Source organism: Cetorhinus maximus, chromosome 22 (genome assembly GCF_964194155.1).
Source record: "Cetorhinus maximus chromosome 22, sCetMax3.hap1.1, whole genome shotgun sequence".
In the NCBI taxonomy this organism is placed as follows: domain Eukaryota; kingdom Metazoa; phylum Chordata; class Chondrichthyes; order Lamniformes; family Cetorhinidae; genus Cetorhinus; species Cetorhinus maximus.
In genome coordinates, this window is record NC_135900.1 from 54,045,976 (window position 1) to 54,068,408 (window position 22,433).

General features: G+C 46.2%; 1 protein-coding gene across 1 annotated transcript in view; it reads left to right on the forward strand.

Moving 5' to 3' along the window:
- Nucleotides 1-22,433, forward strand: part of phf21b (PHD finger protein 21B) — a 252,118-nt gene that overhangs the window by 162,747 nt on the left and 66,938 nt on the right. Inside the window, exon 8 of the mRNA XM_078568333.1 lies at nt 3,538-3,660. Coding sequence (XP_078424459.1) covers nt 3,538-3,660 — 123 coding nt within the window. The remainder of the gene's footprint in view (nt 1-3,537; nt 3,661-22,433) is intronic.

The following is a 22,433-nucleotide window of genomic DNA, read 5'->3' on the forward strand; positions in this document are numbered from 1 at the left end:
AACCATTTGTCTTCGGAGCTGGTACCATCCCTGAGCAGCAACTCGTTCACTCTTTTATGGGTGAAATGACTCCTTGTCTTAACATTGAGTCAATCTATTCCTTCACCTTTGGAAGTAAAGTGTATGGAACCTTTCAGGGTGTATATAAGCATATTGGTTTTGCTTCTGGGCTTAGTGTTATATGATACATGGTTTTCAGCTCTCCCAACCCTGTGCATAACTTTGGGAATTCTGGTCTGAAGCCTCCTGATTGACCTTCACCATTCTTTATTCCTTGTATTCTGCGACTTGGATTCAATTCCATTCATGCCTCCCTACTTAAAAGTGAACAACTCCAATCTTGAATTACATACAGTATTTCAGTAATTACTTCCTGCCTGTGCTTTAAAAAGCTGTTAGTTTCCCAGAATCTTTAGTCCTGTTCCCACTGGTCCATTGTAGGATAGTTGAAGAAATCTCTTTTTTAACCATGGTTCAGCTTCTGAAAGAACTGAAACTGCTGCTCCAGTATCTAATTTAAAGTGTGGCCTGTGGCCTTCTACCAAGATCTCTGCACTCCAATAGTTTCTACTTACTTCTTTAATCACCCCTATGAAGGGTATATCAAATGTCTTGTGATCTTCAACTCCACGGGACTCTGTTTCCACTTAAGACTTTTCCTTTTTGAGCGTTCTGCCTGTTTTTTCTACTGCGACATACTGCCTGAAAATGCCTCTTTCTTTGCACCAATGGCATTGCACGTCTCTGGCAGGATAGTTCCTGCGTCTGTGCCTTTCTCTTCTGCACCAGCAACAGCTAGCCTGGGCTGCTGCCGTTAATAACTTTTCATGTCGCACATGTTTCCTTCTCTCTGTTTTTCCTTATGTCTGACGAATTCAACTCTATCTGTTACTTTAGGATTTGGGCTATCTCTCTCTCCTGACTACCGATTGGTTCTGCCCCCTGATCCTGGCGACTACTTATCTCTGCCTCCTGATCTCGGCAACTACTCACATGTTTAATTGAATCGTCTTTGCCAGCGTCAAGTCTCCCTGGGACTGCAAATTATCTGATAATGCATTACTCATTACTCCAACAACTATTCTGTCATGAATTAGTACCTCTTTTAGATTACCGTACTCTGTCTTCTGCTAATCAGTGCAGTTAACCCTTTATGGGACTTGGCCTAACATACTCCATTATACTACAGTTATAAGGTCCAACTCTGTTCACTGAGACAGCGGCCCAGTTGTGGGGATGTGTAAAGCCCCCTAACCCTCAACCCCTTAACACTCTCCCCATTCCTCCTCACTTACCCAGTATCCACAATAAATAAAACTCACTGTCCCAGTAATAACATTGGGAAGTCCTTGAGAAGCTCATAAATCTGTCAAAATAACCAAGCTCACATTCACCTTGACAGCTGTGTCAACAACCCCAGCTGTGTGGGACCCATTAGTGGATTTGGAAGTCAGTTAATAAGTCATACTGAGATTCCATTGAGCAAATGTGACAAAAAACCCTCCTGAAATTAATCCATTAAAACCTTGAAGACAACCAGACCTCAGTCATCTATCGAAGCATTGAAACAGCTAAACAGGTGGCTGAGCTGAATTTCAAGGAAAAAATCAAAGCTATGGGCATGTTTCCCACCATCATCTCTGGATTTCACTATTGTACAATATAGAATAGCACTTTATCCAGTGGATAATATACCCTGATGAGTCTGAAAGCTTTTACACTTCACAATGCAGTTGAGCCCCTTGTTAGTCTGCCAGATGTCAGAAGTGAGAACCTGGGAACCAAGTTATTTGGTCACTTACTTTTTCAAAACAAAGCCCAATCATCATACACTGTAGTAAAAACATATATAACTTATGATACTGCATATTACCATGACATGTGTAGTTGGCAACACCTTTTGTACTTAGCTTTCATACAGTTCCTGACTCCAAACCTTGGTTCCCCCATCGTTCATGACACCTCTGTCCTTGCATGAATCACATTGCCTTCCAAAATGAATATTGCGGAAGGCCTGAAATGCCGCAACGGTGCTAACAAAGTCGGGACATCAGCATGTGGGCTCAGAACCTATCCCCTTATCCTGTGCCGCTGAAATTTGCTGGCACCAGGAAAGGGGGTGGGAATCCCAAATTCATATCATGCCTGCCTGACATGATTCAACCTCACTTCGGGACAGGAAAGTCCATCCCATAAAGTTAAATTTTTATTTTTTTCTTAGAAAGAAGTGAATCTATTAATTGGGTGCTTGATTGTGTACAGGTAGTGGACATTAACTGGGGATTCACCTGTACACAGGAGCAGCCTGAAACTATGGATGTTGGATTGGTGATACACATCACTTTTTAAGGCTCGCCCAGCATGACACTCGCCCAGAAGCGCTGAGCACTCCTTGTGCAGAAGTGTGGGTTGGGGAGGGGGGCAATTCCCTGAACTCTTTCGCGCATGCGCACGAAAGAGCGCAGATATCTCCCCGAGGCATGGAGGTGCCTCAGAGATTTGTTCCAGTGCTAAAGTTTTAAATAAAGGCTTTTAACACTTGCCCCCTCACGTGACACTATCACATGAGCTGGGACACGTCAAAGAATAAAAGTATAAACTTTTATTAGATTTTAAAACACTTCATGAAATCTCATCCCGCCCGTGGATGAGGTTTCATGAAAAACGCGAAGGCCACCTGGGCTCTTCGCCTGCCCGCCAACCTTAAGGTTGGACGGGCAGTTCATTGACTTGAATTAATTAGGTTTTAAATGACCTTAATAGAGACTGCGTGCCCGCCGAACTGAAAATTTAAATGACGCACGGTGACGTCAGGACGCCCGCCCTATGTCACCACGCGTCATTTTACACGTTGGCGAGCGGGCCCCACCCCCGCTAGCCGATGGGAAAATTCTTCCCTAAGTATATAAAGACTAGGCCCTGGTTCTGTTTTTCACTGCCTGACTGTCTGAGTTGTAACACAAGAAGTTTTGAGTCCTTGATGCTAGATGTTGGTAGGAGGAAAAATTGAGAGATGAGAGAGTGGTCCATGTGTGGAAGAGGGAAGATCATTCCAGTGTTTAGTGGGACTGGTGTTAATAGGGTACCCGAAAGAGGGGGAGCAGTGGGATGGCAGGAGCAGGATGTGAGAGCATTTTGGAGGCTGATGCTGACTGCTACCAAGAAAAGCATGGCGATAGCTGTTGTTGGGGGTAGGTTGACAATGGCAAGTTTGGGGAAAGGCATGGATACTCAGCTTGAGATGAAGCAGGAGGGAGTGGCAGTGTCAGTTCAGAAACCCCCAGTTATTTGTGGATTAAGAGTCAGGTCAAGATTGATCCTACCCTAAATTGTAAATTAATTGTACATTAATTTGTGTACCTCATGAGCTTGCCCTGAGGATAATTTTGTTGGTTAACGTTCCACACATTATGGATTTTTTTCATCATCAAAATGCAGTGTCGAAGATTTTTCCATTACATGAAACTACGTTGTTTTATACTAATTACAGAATCCTGTGGATGTATGATCGCTTGCTTTTTATCATTTTTTTTGTAGGTATTAATCATTCAGCCACAAAGTCAGACCCCAACAGAACATCTGACAGAGAAAAGGAAGACTTCAGGAGAACAACCTCAGGGCCATCTTTCCACAAAATCGAAGAGAGAAGAAAATCCGGAGGTAAACCTGTTCAAAGCGAAAAGGGAGTTGTTACATTTCCTTGTGTTAAATTTGCACTAGCACAACTTATAAATTAATTTTTAAGGGGAAAGATGTAATAGCAAAGGACTTTAATTTTTCCAGTTTCCTTCCATTTAAGTTGGCCCTGCACGTCAATTAACTTCTGATTGAGTAATTTATTTCCACCCCATCCTATGGAGCTGGCCTATCCCAGTTCCATATCCTGACTCACGAAGAAGCACTGTCTAGTTTTGTCACACAACTGAATGCGAGGCCTGTTGTAACTCCCACTCCTTATCCCACAGAGGATCTACTGCATTTTCCCAACCTGGCAAGGAATCTGTTCCAATTCAGTTCACCAGACGAGTGGCTTGCTCTGGTTACACCCCAATATTGCCCCCTGTTCACTCTGCCTCACCTGATGAGAGTTGAGATCCTCCCCAGTTTCCACTTCTCACCCAACAATAGTCTGTTTTAATGGATCTGATTTATTGCTCCTGATTTCTCCCCCTTACACCCACCAAAAGACTTGTTCTAGACCCGCTCCAGAGGATCATTGATCCCCAATATCATGTGATATTTCTGAGAGGAGAATTATGTAGTTTTGCTTGTTTATAAGTAAGCCCTGATTTTTAAAAAATATTCTTCTTCTGTGTTAAACTTAATTTCACAAAGTTTCATTGTTACAGCTTCTCTGCTTATTTGCCCCCTTGATCCCAGTAGAAACCCTTCCCCATGGTATTTGATTTAATTGATTTATATCCAGTATATTAAATTTAGAATAAAAATGAAAATGTTGGAAATATTCAGCAGGCCAGGCAGCATATGTGGAGAAAGAGAGTTAACATTTCTGGTCTCCGTATTTTGATTTTGTATTCAATTTAGACTTACTTTTTCTCTATTTCTAATTGTTTCCTGCCATTGGGACCTGTTATTTTACAGACATATCAAAATGCCAGACATGAAAAGACCAGCTTGCCCATTTGGGCTTTCCTGTACAGTTGTGATGCATTGTGCATCATAATTCAGACACTTCCTACCTATCAAAAGTCTCCAATATATAAATAGTCAAAGGAAGGATAGGGTTGATTAGAGACCAAAAAGATCATCTTGTGGAGGTAGAGGGCTTAGCTGAGGCACTAAATGAGTTCTTTGCATCTGTTTTCATGAAAGAAGATGATTCTGCCAATGTCACAGTAATGGAGAGATAGTAGAGAAATTAAATAGAATAAAAAGGATTAGAAACTAGGAGCAGGAGTAGGTTATTCGGCCCTTCGAGCTTGCTCCGCCATTCAATACGATCATGGCTGATCCTCTATCTCAATGCCATATTCCCGCTTTCTCTCCATACCTCTTGATGCCCCTAATATCCAAAAAATTACCAATTTCTTTCTTGAATATACTCAGTGACCTGGCCTCCACAGCCTTCTGTGGTAGAGAATTCCACTGATTGACTACCCTTTGTGTGAAGAAATTTTTCGTCATCTCAGCCCTAAATGGTCTGCCCCGTATCCTAAGACTGTGGCCCCTGGTTCTAGACTCCCCAACCAGGGGAAACATCCTCCCTGCATCTAGTCTGTCTAGGCCTGTTAGAATTTTATATGTTTCAATCAGATCCCCTCTCATTCTTCTAAACTCTAGTGAATACAGGCCCTGTCGAACCAATCTCTCCCCATATGACTGTCCTGCCATCCCTGGTATCAGCCTAGTGAACCTTCGCTGCACTCCCTCTATGGCAAGTATATCCTTTCTTAGGTAGGGAGACCAAAATTGCACGCAGTACTCCAGGTGTGGTCTCACCAAGGCCTTGTATAACTGCAGTAAGACATCCCTACTTCTGAACTCTTGCAATGAAGGCCAACATAACATTTGCCTTCCTAATTGCTTGCTGCATCTGCCTGTTTACTTTCATTGACTGGTGTACAAGGACACTCAGATCCCTTTGTACATCCACATTTCCCTATCTATCACCATTTAAATAATACTCTTGTCTTTCTGTTTTTCACACTGAAGCATATAACTTCACATTTATCCACGTTATACTGCATCTGCCATGTGTTTGCCCACACACACAACTTGTCTAAATCACCCTGAAGCCTCCTTGCGTTCTCCTTACAACTCTCAACCCTGCCTGGTTTTGTGTCAGCATGATCAGTGGCAGCATGGATACAGAATTGGCTGAACAGAAAGGCGAGTAGTAGTGTACCATTGTTTTGCAGACTGGAGGGAAGTGTGCAGTACTGTCCTTCAGGGATTGGTGTCGGGATCTTTTTGATATATATTTTCATAATTAACTAGATTAACTAATTAACTCATAACTAGACATAATTTCAAAGTTTGCAGATGACATGAAGCTTGGAATGTAGTAAATGGTGAGGAAGTTAATAACAGACTTCAGAAGGATGTAGACAGAGTGGTGAAATGGGCAGAATCATGACAGTGGACTATAATGCTAGGAAGTGTAAAGTGATTAATTTTGGTAGGACGAGCAACAAAAGGCAATATAAACTAAATGGTACAATTTTGAAGATGATGCAGGAACAGAGACCTAGGAATGCATGTGCACAAGTCTTTGAAGGTAGCATGACAAGGTGAGAAAGCTGTTAAAAGGCATACGGAATCCTTGGTTTTATAAATAGGGGCATAGATTACAATAGCAAGAACATTATGGTAAACCTGTATAAACACTTGTTAGGACCTGCCTGAGTATTGTGACCAATTCTGCGCACCATACTTTAACAAGGATGCCAAGGCCTTTGAAAGGATGCAAAGAAGATTTGCTAGAATAGCTTCGGGGTGAAAGATGTGGAGAGACTAGAGAAAGTGAGATTTGTTCTCAGAACAGACAAGATTAAGAGGAGATTTGATGGAAGTATTCAAAATCAGCAACAATTTTGATCGGGTAAAAAGAATAAGCTATTTTCAATGGGAGAGGGTGGGTAACCAGAGGACACATAATGGCAGAATTTTTCACCCCATGGTTGGGCGCACGCCTGACCCGAATGGGAGTAAAATAGTGTGCAATAACGTCAGGTGAGTGTCCTGACATCATCACGCATTCTTATGATATTTTGCTCGGTGGGTGTGTGCGGGTGCCAGAGTGGTGCCCGCCATTAATTCACGGGCCACTTAAGGCCCTTAACAGTCCAATTGATTGTGATTTTTCCTTGCCCGCGCAATTTCCTAATCATTGCATGGGCAAAACCAGCAGGCGGCCAGCTGACATTTTCACAAACTTTATCCAAGAGCGGAATAAAAAGGGTCAGCAGCATTGCCAGTGTGATTAGTGAGCGGTTTTGGATATAAGTTGCAGCAGGTTGCTTATTGGCACTTGGCAGCTTCATCTCTGTTTGGGGCTTCATTCTTAGCTTTTCCAGGCCTCATTTCAGGACTCATTGCTGTCTGCCAGGCCCCCTGAAGATTCAGACCATGTGGACCCTTCCAGATATCAGACCGCCTTCTGTGACCCTGGTAGTGGGGATTGTGGTCTCTGCTGGAGGCACCTCCTCTGAGGAGGAAGAGAGGCAGAAGGGCGAGTAGGCCAGATGTCCCAATGCAACTTCCAGGGGAGGGACCTGTGGGAGGAGAGGTGCAAGCATAAGGGGCACAGGGCCAGCAGGAAGTCCAAGGCGGAAGGGGCCACAGAAGACGCCACTATCCTGCTACCAGGGTTTACAAGAGGCGATGCAGCTACTTCAATTCGTCCAAGGTGCAATGCCAAAGGAGGCTCTGCTTCTCATTGGAGACCGTGACCTCCATTTGCCAGATGATTGGGCCTGAGATCAGCTCCAGCTGTGTGGCTGGACACCCCATGCCAGTGGCTCTGAAGATCACAGTGGCCCTCAACATCTATGCCTCCGGCTCTTCCCGGGGCTCAGTGGGGGATCTTTGTGGAGCCTGCCAATAAGCCGTCTGCTGTTGCATCAAGCTGGTGACAGAAGCTCTGTTCAGGCGGGTACTGACCTTTATACTTCACCGTACGGACAAGACCAGCCAGGCTGAGCGAGCCAGAGGCTTTGCAGAGATTGCTGGGTTCCCCCGCGTCCAGGTGCCATCGACTGCACACGTGGCCATCAAGGTGCCAGCAGGTGAGCCCGGTGCCTTCATCAACAGGAAGGGATTCCACTCCATGAACGTGCGGATAATGTGTGATCGTAAGATGCAGATTCTGTAAGCCTGTGCAAGATACCCTGGCAGCTCTCATGACGTGTACATCCTGAGACACTCCCAGGTGCTGAAGCCCTTCAATGCTATAGCCCAACTGGATGGATGGCTGCTGGGTGACAAGGGCTATCCATTGGAGAGGTGATTCATGATGCCTCTCTGCCACCCAAGACCAAAGGCAGAGAAGCGTTACGAGTCATGCCTCCACAAGGGCGATGGTAGAAAGGACCATAGGCCTTCTCGAGATGCACTTCTGATGCCTGGACAGTTCAAGGGGAGCACTACAATACCCCCAGAGCGGGTGTCACTGATCGTGGTTGCTTGCTGCGTTCTCCACAATCTAGCACTGGCAAGGGGGCACCCACTGGAGGAAGGGGATCTTGTCAGAGCTGCACAGGCCACAGATGATAAGTCCAGTAGTGAGTCCGAAGAGGAGCATGGTGAGGAGAACCCTGAGGACGTGGAACCAGACCTTGATAACCTGGAGGGAGACAGGGACACCAGGAACACCTTGATCCAACACTCCTTCAGCTAAGCTACCAAAGGTCAGTTTCAAATGCATGCCAGGGCTGCCTCTTCCATCCTGGATATCTGAAATGACCCTTTCATTTGAACCCAAAGAACACTCAGTGCCTGTGCAATAAAGTTCAGAGCCACCTATGTCCAGAATTACATACTGGCGTACCCTGCACCAATAAAATAAAAAGGTGAAGCATACTCAGGCCATGATGGCAAAAACAATTCCAAACTATTTACATAAACTTCTCTGGTCTTCATTCCCAGACCAGTATAGATAAAGTAAACATGAATGAACATAAAGTCACCCGTGACCTTAGCCCTCTTGTACTCGTGGTGCCTTTAACTTACATTTGTGAGTCCTACACCTAGGTGCTCCCCCCTTGCTGGCACCGGCATTGGAGATAGCCTGCTGACTCTGCTGTCCTTTTGGCCTTGATGACCTTGGTGGTTGTCTTTTGGCCAGTGCAGCCTGTGCTAGCCCTGCCTGGGTGGAAGCAGCCAGTGCCACACCTGGCATTACCCCAGTCATCGCAGCCTCATCTGATGCCATGGTTACAGGCAGAGGGGCGGAGGAGCTGCTGCCATCATTCAGAGCACCATGAGAGTAGCCCGCAGAAATGACAGGCAGCTCGTGCGCCAACGTGAGGTCGCTCTGGACCTCCCTGACATAATTGATGGACGGGCACTTAGCTGGGATACTGGGTGCCTCATCCATCTCCCACACTGACACTGACCACCAGCAATCATTGCCTGTGTGAGGTCTTGCAGGTCTGAGCGCAACCCCACGAATCCCTGATTCTGTCCCTGGAGCTGCCCTTCCATGAGAGTTGCCACTCAATGGAGGAGGCAGTGCGCTTGCCCATGACGGTCAACGCATTGCTCACGCTCCACATGGAGTCCTCCATCACGGACACCGTGGCGCGCAGACCCTCATGGATCTCCGCCAGAACCTCCCGAACATCTCACTGGACGTTCAGCTTCTGTTGCTTAATGGACAACTCCAGAGACTTATCATCAGCCTTTGACTGAGAATCGTCCTGGTCCCCAGCAGACCTCCGACTGCTGGCGCCTTGGGCACTCTCTGCTTCCGCCTACACCTCAAGTGACTATGAATTGCCCTCACCAATGTGCACCGAGATACTAGCTGCCGTTCTAATGCTCAGCAAGATGCTGGTATCTGTGCTTGTGCCTGCTTCCAAGAGCGGATGTGACGCAGGTGAAAATGACGCCTGGTGGTCCACCGTTGCCAGGGGTGGCCCTTTGGGGCGTGCAGATCAGACGCCTGCTGGCGAACCTAAAAGGGAGAAGAAGGACATGTCATTAGTTAAAGTCATCACGCTGTCACTGTGCATGCTGGGCACCCTGGTGAGACAATGGAGATCTGCATCACGGTGCCATCGTCTTTCAGTGATCAATGGGGACTCCAGGTTTGAGGCTGCCATCAATGAAGAGAATGGTTGCACAAAGTCTCATCTCTGTGCACTGCACTCTTACCTTCATCTGATGCTCCCGCCTCTCCATGCCCAGTTGCACGGGGAGTGTGCCGGCTCTTGAGCTCTAGGGTGTCCTGATTGAACCGGGGGGGGACGGCCACATCTTGACACTTCACACTGACCCATGCCAATATGGTATTCACCCTTCCTGAGCACAGCAGGTCATTGAAACGCTTCTGGCACTGCACCTTTGTGCGCTGCACCACGTCATGGCTGCTCACCAGGGCTGCCACCTCCTCCCATGTGTTCTTTGTGAAGTGCGGTGGCCTCCTCCTCCCATCTCTGGGGGCAAGGCTGTCCCTCCTGGCAGCCACCTCCTCCAGGAGGATAGCGAGGCACTTATCAGAAAAGCAGAGAGCCGAGTACCCACCTGACCTGCCCTCCCTTTCTGTGGCTGCCTGGGCCATTTTTAAACCGGCAGCCGGGTTGCCCTTGGACCCACATGGCCCTACCCGGCCAGTGTAGAGCCAAGTTTCACACTGGGTGGGCCTTAATTGGTCCACCAGTATGAAATCGCGGTTGGGGCCCGATTGTGGGTGGCGGTCGGTTTCGTGGCTACTCCCAGCCCACCTGCTGCGCTCGCCCGACGAGGGAAAAATTCTGCCCATAAATAAAGTCATCAGTAAAGGTACCAGAGGCAACATGAGTAAAACATTTTTTATGCACTGAATTATGATCTTGAATGCAATGCCTGAAAGGGCAGTGGAAACAGATTCAATAATAAATTTTAGAAACGTAATTGGACAGATAGTAAAATTATAAACATTTGCAAGGCTATGGGGAAAAAATAGGAGAGTTGGATTTATTGGATAGTTCTCTCAAAGAGCTGGCAAAATGAGCCATATAGCCTCATTCTGTGCTCACCCATTCTATGATCTCTGAAAAACTTGGAAAACGCCTCTCTAAACCGATAGGCCATCAAAACTAGTTCAGGGGACAAGATTAACCATGACTTGTATTATTTGACACCCAGTTTTTTAAGATACAGGCCAGAATTTTTCCGTCGGTGAGTTGGGGGTGGGGCCCGCTCGCTGACGCGGGATGACGTCGGGAGGAACCCCTGATGTCACCCCGATCCATTTAAATATTGAGGAAGGCAGGTGGACAGTGAAATCAGCTATCCTGTCGAGGCCATTGACAGGATAATTAAGCTCATTAAATGCCCTGCCCATCCAACCTTGAGGCTGGCGGGCAGGCCAGGAGCCCCAGCGGGGAATAGAAAAAACATGAAACCTCATCCACTGGCGGGATGAGGTTTCATGTCCGTTTTAAAAATGTTTAATAAACTTTATATCCTTTTTATTAACATGTCCCGTCTCGTGTGACATGAGGGGGACATGTTAATAAATTTTTTATTTGTCTATTCTTGATGTTTAAAAAACTTTGTCCCTAAGATAGCACTTAGTCTCAGGGAGATGTGCACTCTTTCGCACGCATGCGCGAAAGAGCGCACTTTGACAGTGGGGGAATCCCTCTCCCCCCCACCCCTGCACAGGAAGCGCATGGCGCTTCCCGTCGGGTGGCCCGCCCACTTAAAATGGTGGCGGGGGTTGGCTGCCCGCCCGCTGCCGAGCTGGCGGGGCCTGCCCACCCACCAAGGGCAAAATTCTGCCCATAATCTCTGCCATAGCCAGGAACCAGTCCTGCTCTCTTCAACACTCATTGCATGAATCAGCTCTCCTGGGACTAGGACTGAGATGAGGAGAAATTACTTCACTGCAAGGGTCGTGAATCTTTGGAATTCTCTGCCCTAGAGGGTTGTGGATGCTCTATCATTGAATACGTTGAAGGCTGGTGGACAGGTTTTTGGTCTCGCAGGGAATTCAGGGATATGGGGAGCGGTGGGAAAATGAAGTTGAAACCCGAGATCAGCCATGGTCATACTGAATGGCGAAGCAGGTTCTATGGGCAATATGATCATCTACTCCTATTTCTTGTGTTCTTATGTACTATTCTCTGGTATGTAAAAAAAAAATAACCTTCTAACATCTAACCTAGTTCTAGCATTGCATAACTTAAAATTGACCCCTGGTCCTTCCAATCTAATTAAAATAATTTGTCAATGTGTACACAATCTAGATAAAATCAAAAAACTGCGGATGCTGGAAATCTGCAGAAATTGCACCTTCTGCTTCATGTAGATGTAGTAGTAGACTAAGTTGAGGGAAGTGCAAGTGAAATGCTGCTTCACTTGAAAAGAGTGTTGCGCAGAAGATGCAACACCTGCCCCTTCACTTCCCCTCTCCTCACCGTCCAAGGGCCCAAACACTCCTTTCAAGTGAAGCAGCATTTCACTTGCACTTCCCTCATCTTAGTCTACTGCATTCATTGCTCCCAATGCGGTTTCCTCTACATTGGAGAGACCAAACGCAGACTGGGTGACCGCTTTGCAGAACACCTTCGGTCTGTCCGCAAGCATTACCCAGACCTCCCTATCGCTTGCCATTTCAACACTCCACCCTGCTCTCATGCCCACATGTCCGTCCTTGGCTTGCTGCATTGTTCCAGTGAAGCTCAAGGCAAACTGGAGGAACAGCACCTCATCTTCCGACTAGGCACTTTACAGCCTTCTGGACTGAATATTGAGTTCAACAATTTTAGATCATGAACTCTCTCTTCCATCCCCACCCCCTTTCCGATTTTCCCCCCCCTCCCCTTTTTGTTTTTCCCAATAATTTATATAGATTTTTCTTTTCCCACCTACTTCCATTATTTTTAAGTGTATTTCCATCCATTGTTTTATCTCTATCTTTTAGCCTATTTCGATCCCTTCCCCCCACCCCACCCCCACTAGGGCTATCTGTACCTTGCTCGTCCTGCTTTCTACCCTTAATTAGCACATTCCTTTAGATAATATCACCACCTTCAACACCTCTTTATCCTTTTGTCTGTGACATCTTTTGGTCATCTCCACCTATCACTGGCCCTCTATCCAGCTCTTCTTGTGTCCCCCCCCCGCCACCGCCTTCCTTAAACCAACTTATATTTCACCTCTTTTCTATTTTTACTTAGTTCTGTTGAAGGGTCATTCGGACTCAAAACGTTAACTGTGCTCCTCTCCACAGATGCTGCCAGACCTGCTGAGTTTTTCCAGGTATTTTTATTTTTGTTTTGTACACAACCTAGCTCCTTCATTATTTCAAACACCTCAACCAAATCACACTGAGACTTTGCTGCTTTAAGACTATTAAGTTTTTTGAGCTGATTAGAGTAGGTAAGGTATTCTGAACTGAGAATCAATCTTGTGACCTTCCTCTGAACCTTATCCAAATCCTCAATATCCCATGAAAGATCTGTTTGTATACATAAATCTTTGGACCATGTGCATTTACAGTTGTTACTCTTCCTCATGACACTTGGTTGCACCTTATGTCAATTAATAATGCTGAAGAAATGCTTCCATTAATTTTAATAGGTACCACTATCCATTTTAATGGATTGAGAAATCAGAGCTGTATAATAGGAGATATACAAGGCTTGCAAAATTCAGTACACGCCGTGGGAGATTTACATACATATAGATGTATCTGTATAATCCTGCTGGAAAGTGGATGCGTGACTGGACTTTGAATGTGGCTGAGATGCTCATAGTTAAAAAGCCAGCTGACAAGATATGTAAGGAACAAAAACAGAAACTGCTGGAAAAACTCAGCAGGTCTAGCAGCATCTGTGGAGAGAGAAACAGAGTTAACGTTTCAAGTCCGTCTGACCCTTCTTCAGACCCTTATTCAGAAAAAGGCTCATACAGACTTGAAACATTAACTCTGTTTCTCTCTTCACAGATGCTGCTAGACCTACTGAGTTATTCCAGCATTTTCTGTTTTCGTTTCAGATTTCCAGCATCTGCAGTATTTTGCTTTTATCTTAAGGTATGTAAGGATGTATATGAAAATTGAACACCTGAATGAGATGTTGGAAATCTGCAATCATCTGTAGAACCAGACTACAGATTTGTGATTTACGGTCCTGAAATTGATAATTAACACATGATAAACAAGTTGGAACAATTGGTGGGTTTTGATTGATAAACTAATTTGCTCAGTGAATTAGTTGGATTTTAAAGGTTCCATAGCATTTGAAGAAGAGTACGTGGTTCTCCTAGTGTCTTGGCAAAAGATTCTTGCCTCAGTCTACAGCATCATACACCTACAGTATCAAATAAATCAAGATCATCTGGTCATTCATCTCCTTACTGTTTGCAGGAAATTGCTGTGTACTAATAGGTTGATGTATTTCCTTCCATAACTGTGATTATAATTCAAACCAATTCATTTATATTTTAAAAAAAAAGTCAAGTAGCTAATTTAAATATGGAGGTGACCTAGAGATTAGTAATCATAAAATATAATTTAATGAAATTGGAGAAAAAAATGTTTCCTACAAAACCTAGAGTGTCATATTAGAAAGGGGCAAATTTTAGAAAGTTGAGTATTATTGTTTGGTGGTACAGAACTTGAGTTTTGCTGAAAAAAGAGACATGCTATCAAAGCTTTTTGTCTTGCACTCATCAGGATAGCCAACAAGAAATTACCAACAGTCACAGGAGAATAACAATTTATACTGCATGAGAAGAGAGTGCTGATTGGCTGGCAAATGGACTCTAATAGGTGTAAGTGTTGCCATGGAGAATACTGAAAATCTTGCAAGCACAGGCTGGTTGGGTACGGTCAGTTCTTTACCTGTTGCGAACTCAAAACATAGAGCGGAATCCTCCCAGATTTGTACTAAGTGCGGTAGCGGGCAAGTAAAATGACATTTTACCTTTCCAGCCACAATGCGCCTTTTCACGCTGTATCTTCCCAAGCCTGCTGCATTAGCTATGTATTCCCAGGAAACACGCCGTTTCCATGGTGGGAGGGCTCTCATTTGCCCACCACGCCATCACCTCGCTGCTTCATCACGCCGGGCGCCTTATTTAAAGTGCAGCCAGGCACGCATCTCTCAGTGCTTCCAGCCCACGACTGCTGCCAGAAGACATGGCCCTGAAAGGCAAAAAGACTGCAGCCCCCAGGTTCAATGATACATCCCCCGGGTGCCTTTTGGACACAGTGGAGGCTCGCCGTGATGTCCTCTACCCCCCGCTCTGGCTGCAGGAGGAGCAGCAACATCGCCAATCTGGCTTGGGAGGCGGTGGCAGTGGTGGTCAGTGCCACCTCCCTGCAAAAGAGGACAGCCACCCAGTGCTGCAAGAGGATGAATGATCTCCTCTGTTCCGCCAGGGTGAGACACTTTTCTCGCCACTCTCAACTCGCACACTCAAACCCATCACACATCCAAAGGGTCCTCACTCACTGCCAGTTCAAGGGACATCACCATTCACTTTCTCACACACCTTCATTGCCCTCATCCCGTCCTTGAGGCCACTCACCAACCACACATGCCAGGCATACTTATCATCTGGCCTGGCAGGTGTCCTGCTTACACTCTCTCCACCTCTATATATGCAGGACAAGAGGGAGAAGTCACAGACTAGTGGAGGATTGCTTGAAATCAAGGTCCTCACAGACTTTGAAAACAGAGCCATCCGGCTGGTCAGCGAGGATCTGAACTGTTTCTGTGTTCAGGTTGGCAGTGCTCTACCAAGTGAAAAACCAGCAGTGCAACACCCATCAGACAACCATGCTGTCAGAGATATGACCTGTTTTACAGGCCACTGCCATGCACTAATTATCTCCCCTTGCTTTCGCAGGCACATCGGCCAAGCAGCCGACTGAGTCCACGACCCAGGGCCTCCAATCAAGCCCCAAAGAAACCCCTGAAGAGGAATCCGAAGGCACCCTCCTTGAAGACCCGCCAGAGTGCTCACCCACACCCTCCACCAGCAGAGACACTCACCTTGGTGGGACCTACATTTAGAGTAGCCTCAGGATCACAATCTGATGAGCACATCACATTTTCTGATCCACAGCAGGCGGCGGCAGGAACTTCCCAGGTGTCTGGCACACGGAGGACTGCTGGAGGCCAGAAATTTGCTGAGTCCGAGTCAGATGACAAGCCTCTGGACTCAGTCATATCACAGTTGCTGGAGCTGCAAAGGCAAGCTCGGGAACATCAGGAAGGGATGTCCACCACACTCCTCAGATTGCAAGGCACGATGGAGGAGTCCGTCAACTTTCAGCCTGAGGTGATAGCCCCGGCATGCTAACACACCGAAGTCAACACTGGTAGGATGGCAGCCGCCTTGGAGTACTCGGTCCAGGACATTGCACCTGCGCGTGCTGAACTCCATCGTTGATGCCATAGTTGACCTCCGACAGTGTGCACGCAAGTGGGGTGCTGGGCAGCCTGATCTCACTCCAGCTACCCCTCAAGGAAACAGCCAGGGGCAATTGGGCACCCATAGGGAAAAGGACCAGTAGATGTACCCCCAGGGCCATCCATCCAGGTGACTCTGGGAGTGTCCGGCCCCTCTTCCTATGACCTCAGCAGCTCCAGCTCCACAGGCCAAGGAGGGTGCCACTGCCACACAGCAGGACCCTGAAAGCAGACCGGGGCCCTCCAGGCCTCAAACCCCTAGAGGATGCCCACCAAGGTCATCACAAATAGAGCGTAACAGTCTGCCTCCACCTCCACTGTGGATGCCTGGAAAGCACCAAGACGTAGCGGCAGGGTTAGGAAGGTTAAGAAGATGTCATTGCACAGCCTGGGCACAGGTGTTAATCACTTGTACATAATGTTCACTATTGGCAATAAACTCCCAAGAATGTCTCCCAGCATATGACTCCTTGTTTTGATGAGTGGTGTCCGTGTCACTCAGATGTGAAACCTTTCTGCACAAGATAAAGGCAGGTGTCTCAGCCCAGGACCTCTTCCCTGTGCTTTGTGCAGCTTTGTTTCAGACCAAAGTGATAGCCTGGCATCACACTCCCTGGACACATTACCGACCCCTGCACCATGACGGTGCTTGTTATTGCTGCCAAAATGTCATGGGCTGGCGTCACAGAGTTCTGTAATTCTCTCTATGTGCTCTCAGCACCTTTAAGGTGGGGCTGGCTCCCATCTCTTCAGCATCTGTGACCAGTGACCCTCAAGGGGTCATGTGCTAAAGGCAGACAAAGGATCAGATGCCTTTAAAGTTTCATGGCTGCATCTCTATGATATGATCCTGATCACAGAGCGCAAGCGAGCTGCCCTCAGCCAGACAGGAGTCAGACATTCTCAGAGGCTATGTGAAGATTTATGGAGTGTCCTCTCTGCATGTTGTCATCATCCTCCTGCAATCGAGTGATTATTTGGGCCTCCACTGCTTCTCCATGACAGGAGCATTATCACAGAGGGTATGTGTGCTGCCATAAGCTAGACTGGAGTCAAATGTTCATAGATACAATGTGAGGGTCTATGGTGCCTCCTTACTGCATGTCATCATCGTCCTACAAAACTTTAGCAGCTATGAGAGCCTCCTGAATGCACCTGCCTTGCCTGGCCGTTATCATCGCCTTCGAGGACCTCCTCATCCTCATCACCATTGATGTCCTCCTCATCAGAGGAAATATCCAACTCCTGCATCTTCTCCTCAGCCAGTTCCTGTCCCCAATGCAGCGCCAGGTTGTAAAGGGCGCAGCAGGCAACGCCAGTGCGTGATACCCTCTGTGGACTATATTGCAGGGCTCCACCAGACCAGTCCAGGCACTAGAACCTCATTTTCAGCATCCCGATAGTTTGCTCCACCAAGTTGCAGCATGAGCCCTGTTGTACCTTAATTCTGCTGCAGTCTGAGGCCGTCGCACGGATGTCATCAGCCACGTCCTTTGCGGGTAGCCCTCGTCCCCGAGCGGCCACCCCTGCAGCCTCTGTGGACCCTGGAAGACGTTAGGGATCTATGACCGACTGAGAAAATAAGAGTCATGCACACTCTCTGGAAACCGTGACCAGACTTGCAGAATGCTTTTGTGGTGGTCACACACTAGCTGCACATTCAGTGAATGGAATCCCTTGCGGCTGACATCATTGATTGCATCGGGTAACAGTGAGCTGAGCACCACATGAGTGCAGTCGATGGCACCCTGCATCTGTCGGGAACCCAAGATCTGGGCTAATCCAAGTGCTCTTGCATCCTGGCTCTTCTGGTCCAGGGCGAAATGCACAAAGTTGTGTGCCCTTGCGAAGATGGCATCCATAACCTTCCGGATGCATTTTTTGGGTGGAGGCTTGTGATATCCCACAGAGGTCACCTGTGGGGCCCTGAAAGGAGCTACAGGTGTAGAAATTGAGTGCCGTGGTCACTTTCACGGCCACTGACAGTGGATGCCCTCCATGTGCACGTGGCTCCAAACCCTGCAGCAGCTGGCCGGTTCTCTAGTAATGCACAGTCTTCGGCAACACTGGTCCTCAGTCATCTACGTGCATGAAAGGTGACGTCTATAGACCCTGTGACTAGCTAGGCGCCGACCAGTGATGGTTTGCCGTGGCTCTTCAGCTGCGTGTACAGGGGCCCCAGCCACCCCTCATTCCAGCGGGTGCTGCTCCTCCCTTTGCACAACCAGGCGCCTCAGTTGCGATCTTCTCGTCAGCTTCGCTCTCTGTACGCCATGAAGCATACAGCTAGTTCACCAGGCTCCATGACCTTGATGTACTCTTCCTGCAGGATGAAGGAGAGAGATGTGTGGTTAGCATGGGTGTACTAAGAACCTGATGAAGAGTCATACGGACTCGAAACGTTATCTGTATTCCTCTCCGCAGATGCTATTAGACCTGCTGAGTTTTTCCAGCTATTTTTGTTTTTGTACTAAGAACCTCTCTTGGGTAAGTCTGAAGGCCCCTTAATGCATCCGGAGAGCGCTGGTCACCACTTGGATGGCCAGAGATTAGTGCGCTGCATGGCTGCCCGAAAACCCCCCCACTTCTGCCCCACTCCACCTGACCGATTGGCAGCAGCTTTGTCCATTGGACTGCATGCTGTGCTCTCAGCTCAGGCACAGGCATTCCCCTAACCCCGTGCTGCAAGGCTACACTGTTTGCTTGAACCATAGGGGAGACTGGTCCAAGCCGGGATGATGACATTGTAAGGGCTGTGAGCTCCTCCACTAGTGACTGCTCTATGGCCAGCTTTAGCAAGGAGACTGTACAACGTGCCCAGTCGTTCAACTGTTCTGCAGTCCACTAAAAATCTCATTAGTTTGCAGTCTGTGCCTGAGGGGTGAAAAGCTCTGGAGCACTTGGTGGCGCTTTGATGCCTCTGCATTGCTTGAGTGGTCAGATAAGCTAGAGGCCAGACTCCAATCATAGCAATCTGGCTGTGCCTGAACTGTCTCAGCTGCAGAGGAATGGTCACTTTATACAAGGTGTCCCTTATGAGTGGCTGCTTCCCTTGCACACCCACCCCCACCCTCAAAAAGTTGCCTCAAATGCAGGGCAGCCTTTGTGCCCACCCTCCACCCCTTCCATCCACCCCCCCCCCCCCCCCACCCCCCCGCCCCCCAAACATACCTAACCTTGGAGTCCAACAGGCATCCCTTGCAAGCACTCTGCAATGTTACTGTGCACTCACCTCCGAGTTCCCCTTAAAGTGCCGTCCGCCATGTGCACGCCCTTTATATGCTGTTGTGAAACACGTCGGTGTTTTTACGATAATCGCAATGGTTTCGTGGTCATCATCAGAGTTTTAATTCCAGATTCTTGTTGAATTCAAATTTCATTATTTTCCATGGTAGGATTCAAACCCAAGTCCCCAGAGCATTACAAAAATAAAAATACCTGGAAAAACTCAGCAGGTCTGACAGCATCTGCGGAGAGGAACGCAGTTAACGTTTCGAGTCCGTATGACTCTTCAACAGAACTAAGGAAAAATAGAAAAGAGGTGAAATATAAGCTGGTTTAAGGGGGGGTGGGTCAGGTAGAGCTGGATAGAGGGCCAGTGATAGGTGGAGATAGCCAAACGATGTCATAGACAAAAGGACAAAGAGGTGTTGAAGGTGGTGATATTATCTAAGGAATGTGCTAATAGGTGACATTAAGGGTAGAAAGCAGGACGAACAAGATACAAGCTATCTGTACCTTGCTCGTCCTGCTTTCTACTCTTAATGTCACCTATTATCACATTCCTTAGATAAAATCACCACCTTCAACACCTCTTTGTCCTTTTGTCTATGACATCGTTTGGCTATCTCCACTTATCACTGGCCCTCTATCCAGCTCTACCTGACCCACCCCCCCCCTTAAACCAGCTTATATTTCACCTCTTTTCTATTTTTCCTTAGTTCTGTTGAAGAGTCATACGGACTCGAAACGTTAACTTGTATTCCTCTCCGCAGATGCTGTCAGACCTGCTGAGTTTTTCCAGGTACTTTTATTTTTGTTTTGGGTTTCCAGCATCCGCAGTTTTTTGCTTTTATCCCCAGAGCATTACCCTTGTTCTCTGGAATACTAGTCCAGTGACATTACCACTATGCCACTGCCTCCCCGCTAAACTAAACAAAACACTTAGGGAATAGTTATTCCCTGGTTCATTATCCATAGCAATGCCTTGACCAATCAGTGTCAACCTGCCTGGTTTGACTTTGAACAAAGCTGGGCAGTTAACTGTTCTATGCTGCATTCTCCATGACAAATACCTCCACCAATCAGAGTCCACTTGCCAACCAGTCAGCACTCTCTTCTCATGTCGTATAAATTGTTCTTCCGCTGTTACTATTGGTAATTTCTTGTGAGCTAACCTGATAAGTGCAAGACGAAAAGATTTGAAAGTTGAGTAAGCTAATTGAAGTGAGTTGGAAAGAGAAATTGGCACGTAGGACTGTAGATCAACAATGGGTTACTTTTTTTAAAGATTGGTTGCAGTGGCGCATAATAAACATAAGCCATTTAAAAAAATATCAGGATGCCATGGATAAATAAAAAGATTCAAAATAAACTAAACTTGGAAGTGGGAATATGGGGCCTTTAGATATCACTATAAGAGAAAGGGATGATGGAAAATAAGAAATATGCTTAAGAGAGGGATAAGGAATGCAAAGAGTGAGTATTAGGAGGATATTTGAAATACTAAAAAAGACAGTAAAATACTTTACAAATATATCAGTAGAAGAAGAATTATTAAATGTGATTGGGAGTCATGAACGAGTGGTGGTGTATTAAAGAATGCACAGAAATTGGTGGTGATACTCAGCAAGTACTTTGTGGCAGTGTTTATGAAGGAGAGGCATTTTGCAAGTACTTTGTGGCAGTGTTTATGAAAGAGAGGCATTTTAGGGAAGATTTTTAACAATTTTAGATATAACAATGAAATATTGAAAATAACAAAAAAAATTATTGGAGAAGTTAGTTAACCTAACAGAGAACTAAATGCCTGGAAACATCCAAGTATCCTAAGGGAAATGGGGGAAGAAATAGAGCAGACCCTAGAAATTATATTTCAAGGTTTTATATTGAGTCATGTGTTCTGGACAACTGGAGAGTAACCAGTATAATACACATTTTCAAAAAGGGAGAGCTAATTACAGGTCAGTTAGTTTAGCATCTAGGAAAGGCAAAATTTTGACATTTTTAATTAAAAATCAAATGAGCATATATGTAGATAAAGAGAAAATAACTCAAAACAGCCAAGACAAATTTCAGAATGGAAGATTATGCTTGACAAATCTGAGAGAAATATTTTGAAGAAGTGACAGATCAAGTAGGAGGAGGAAATGCAGTAGATATTGTGTGCATGGACCTTCAGAAAGCTTTTGACAAAGTACCATACAGGAGATATTAGAAGGTTAAGGGCCATGGAGTTGGAGAATGGTAGCAAGTTGGATTAAAATCTTGGGCAGAAAATGGAGTGAAACAGTTGAGGAAATTATCTAAGAGTGCTGAGAAGTTAGTGGTGGTGTCGCACAGGAGTCTGTTGTCTGACCACTTTTGTTCATGGTATACATCAATAATTTGGGTACAAGGTTGCCAAATCTGGTTTGGTGTATTCCTGGAGATTCATTCTTCTGATATTTGATCATATGGCATTCAATCTCATGGTACAGTTTATGTGATGCTTAATCATGACATTTGATCATGTGATTTTGCTCACTGTTTGCAAATGTAACTGCATTTACCTTGGTGAGTGTCTTAGTATTGTCACACTCCATGTAAGATATTTAACTTTGTTTCAGTGAGATGAATCACAATTTATAAATAAAAAAGATGAGTATAGGATGATTTAATATTAAGTGTGGCAGAATGTGACTAGCAGTGAGCCCCAAGGAGCTGAACTGGGCCATCAGCTTTTCACAATGTTTATCACTGATTTAGAAGATAGAATAGAAAATCTTATATCCAAGTTTTCAAACTGCACAAAGTTAGGTGGCCTAATAACTAGTTTAACAAAAACAGAAAATGCTGGAAACTCTGAAATCGGGCAGCACCTGAGGGGATACCTTTTCTCAGAACTGAAAAAAGTTGGAGATGTAACAATTTTTAAGCAAGTAAGATGACGGAAAAAGGGGAGGGGAGGTAAGAACAAAAGGGAACATCTCTGATGAGGTGGAACGCACTAGTGATGAAGGGACAAACTCTTTCGAGTTATCAACAGTCACAGATTGCAACTCTTTCGAGTACAATCACAGTTCTTGGTTTCCGGGAGTGGGACATGAACCCACAACCCTCTGGTTCAAAGGCGAGGGTGCT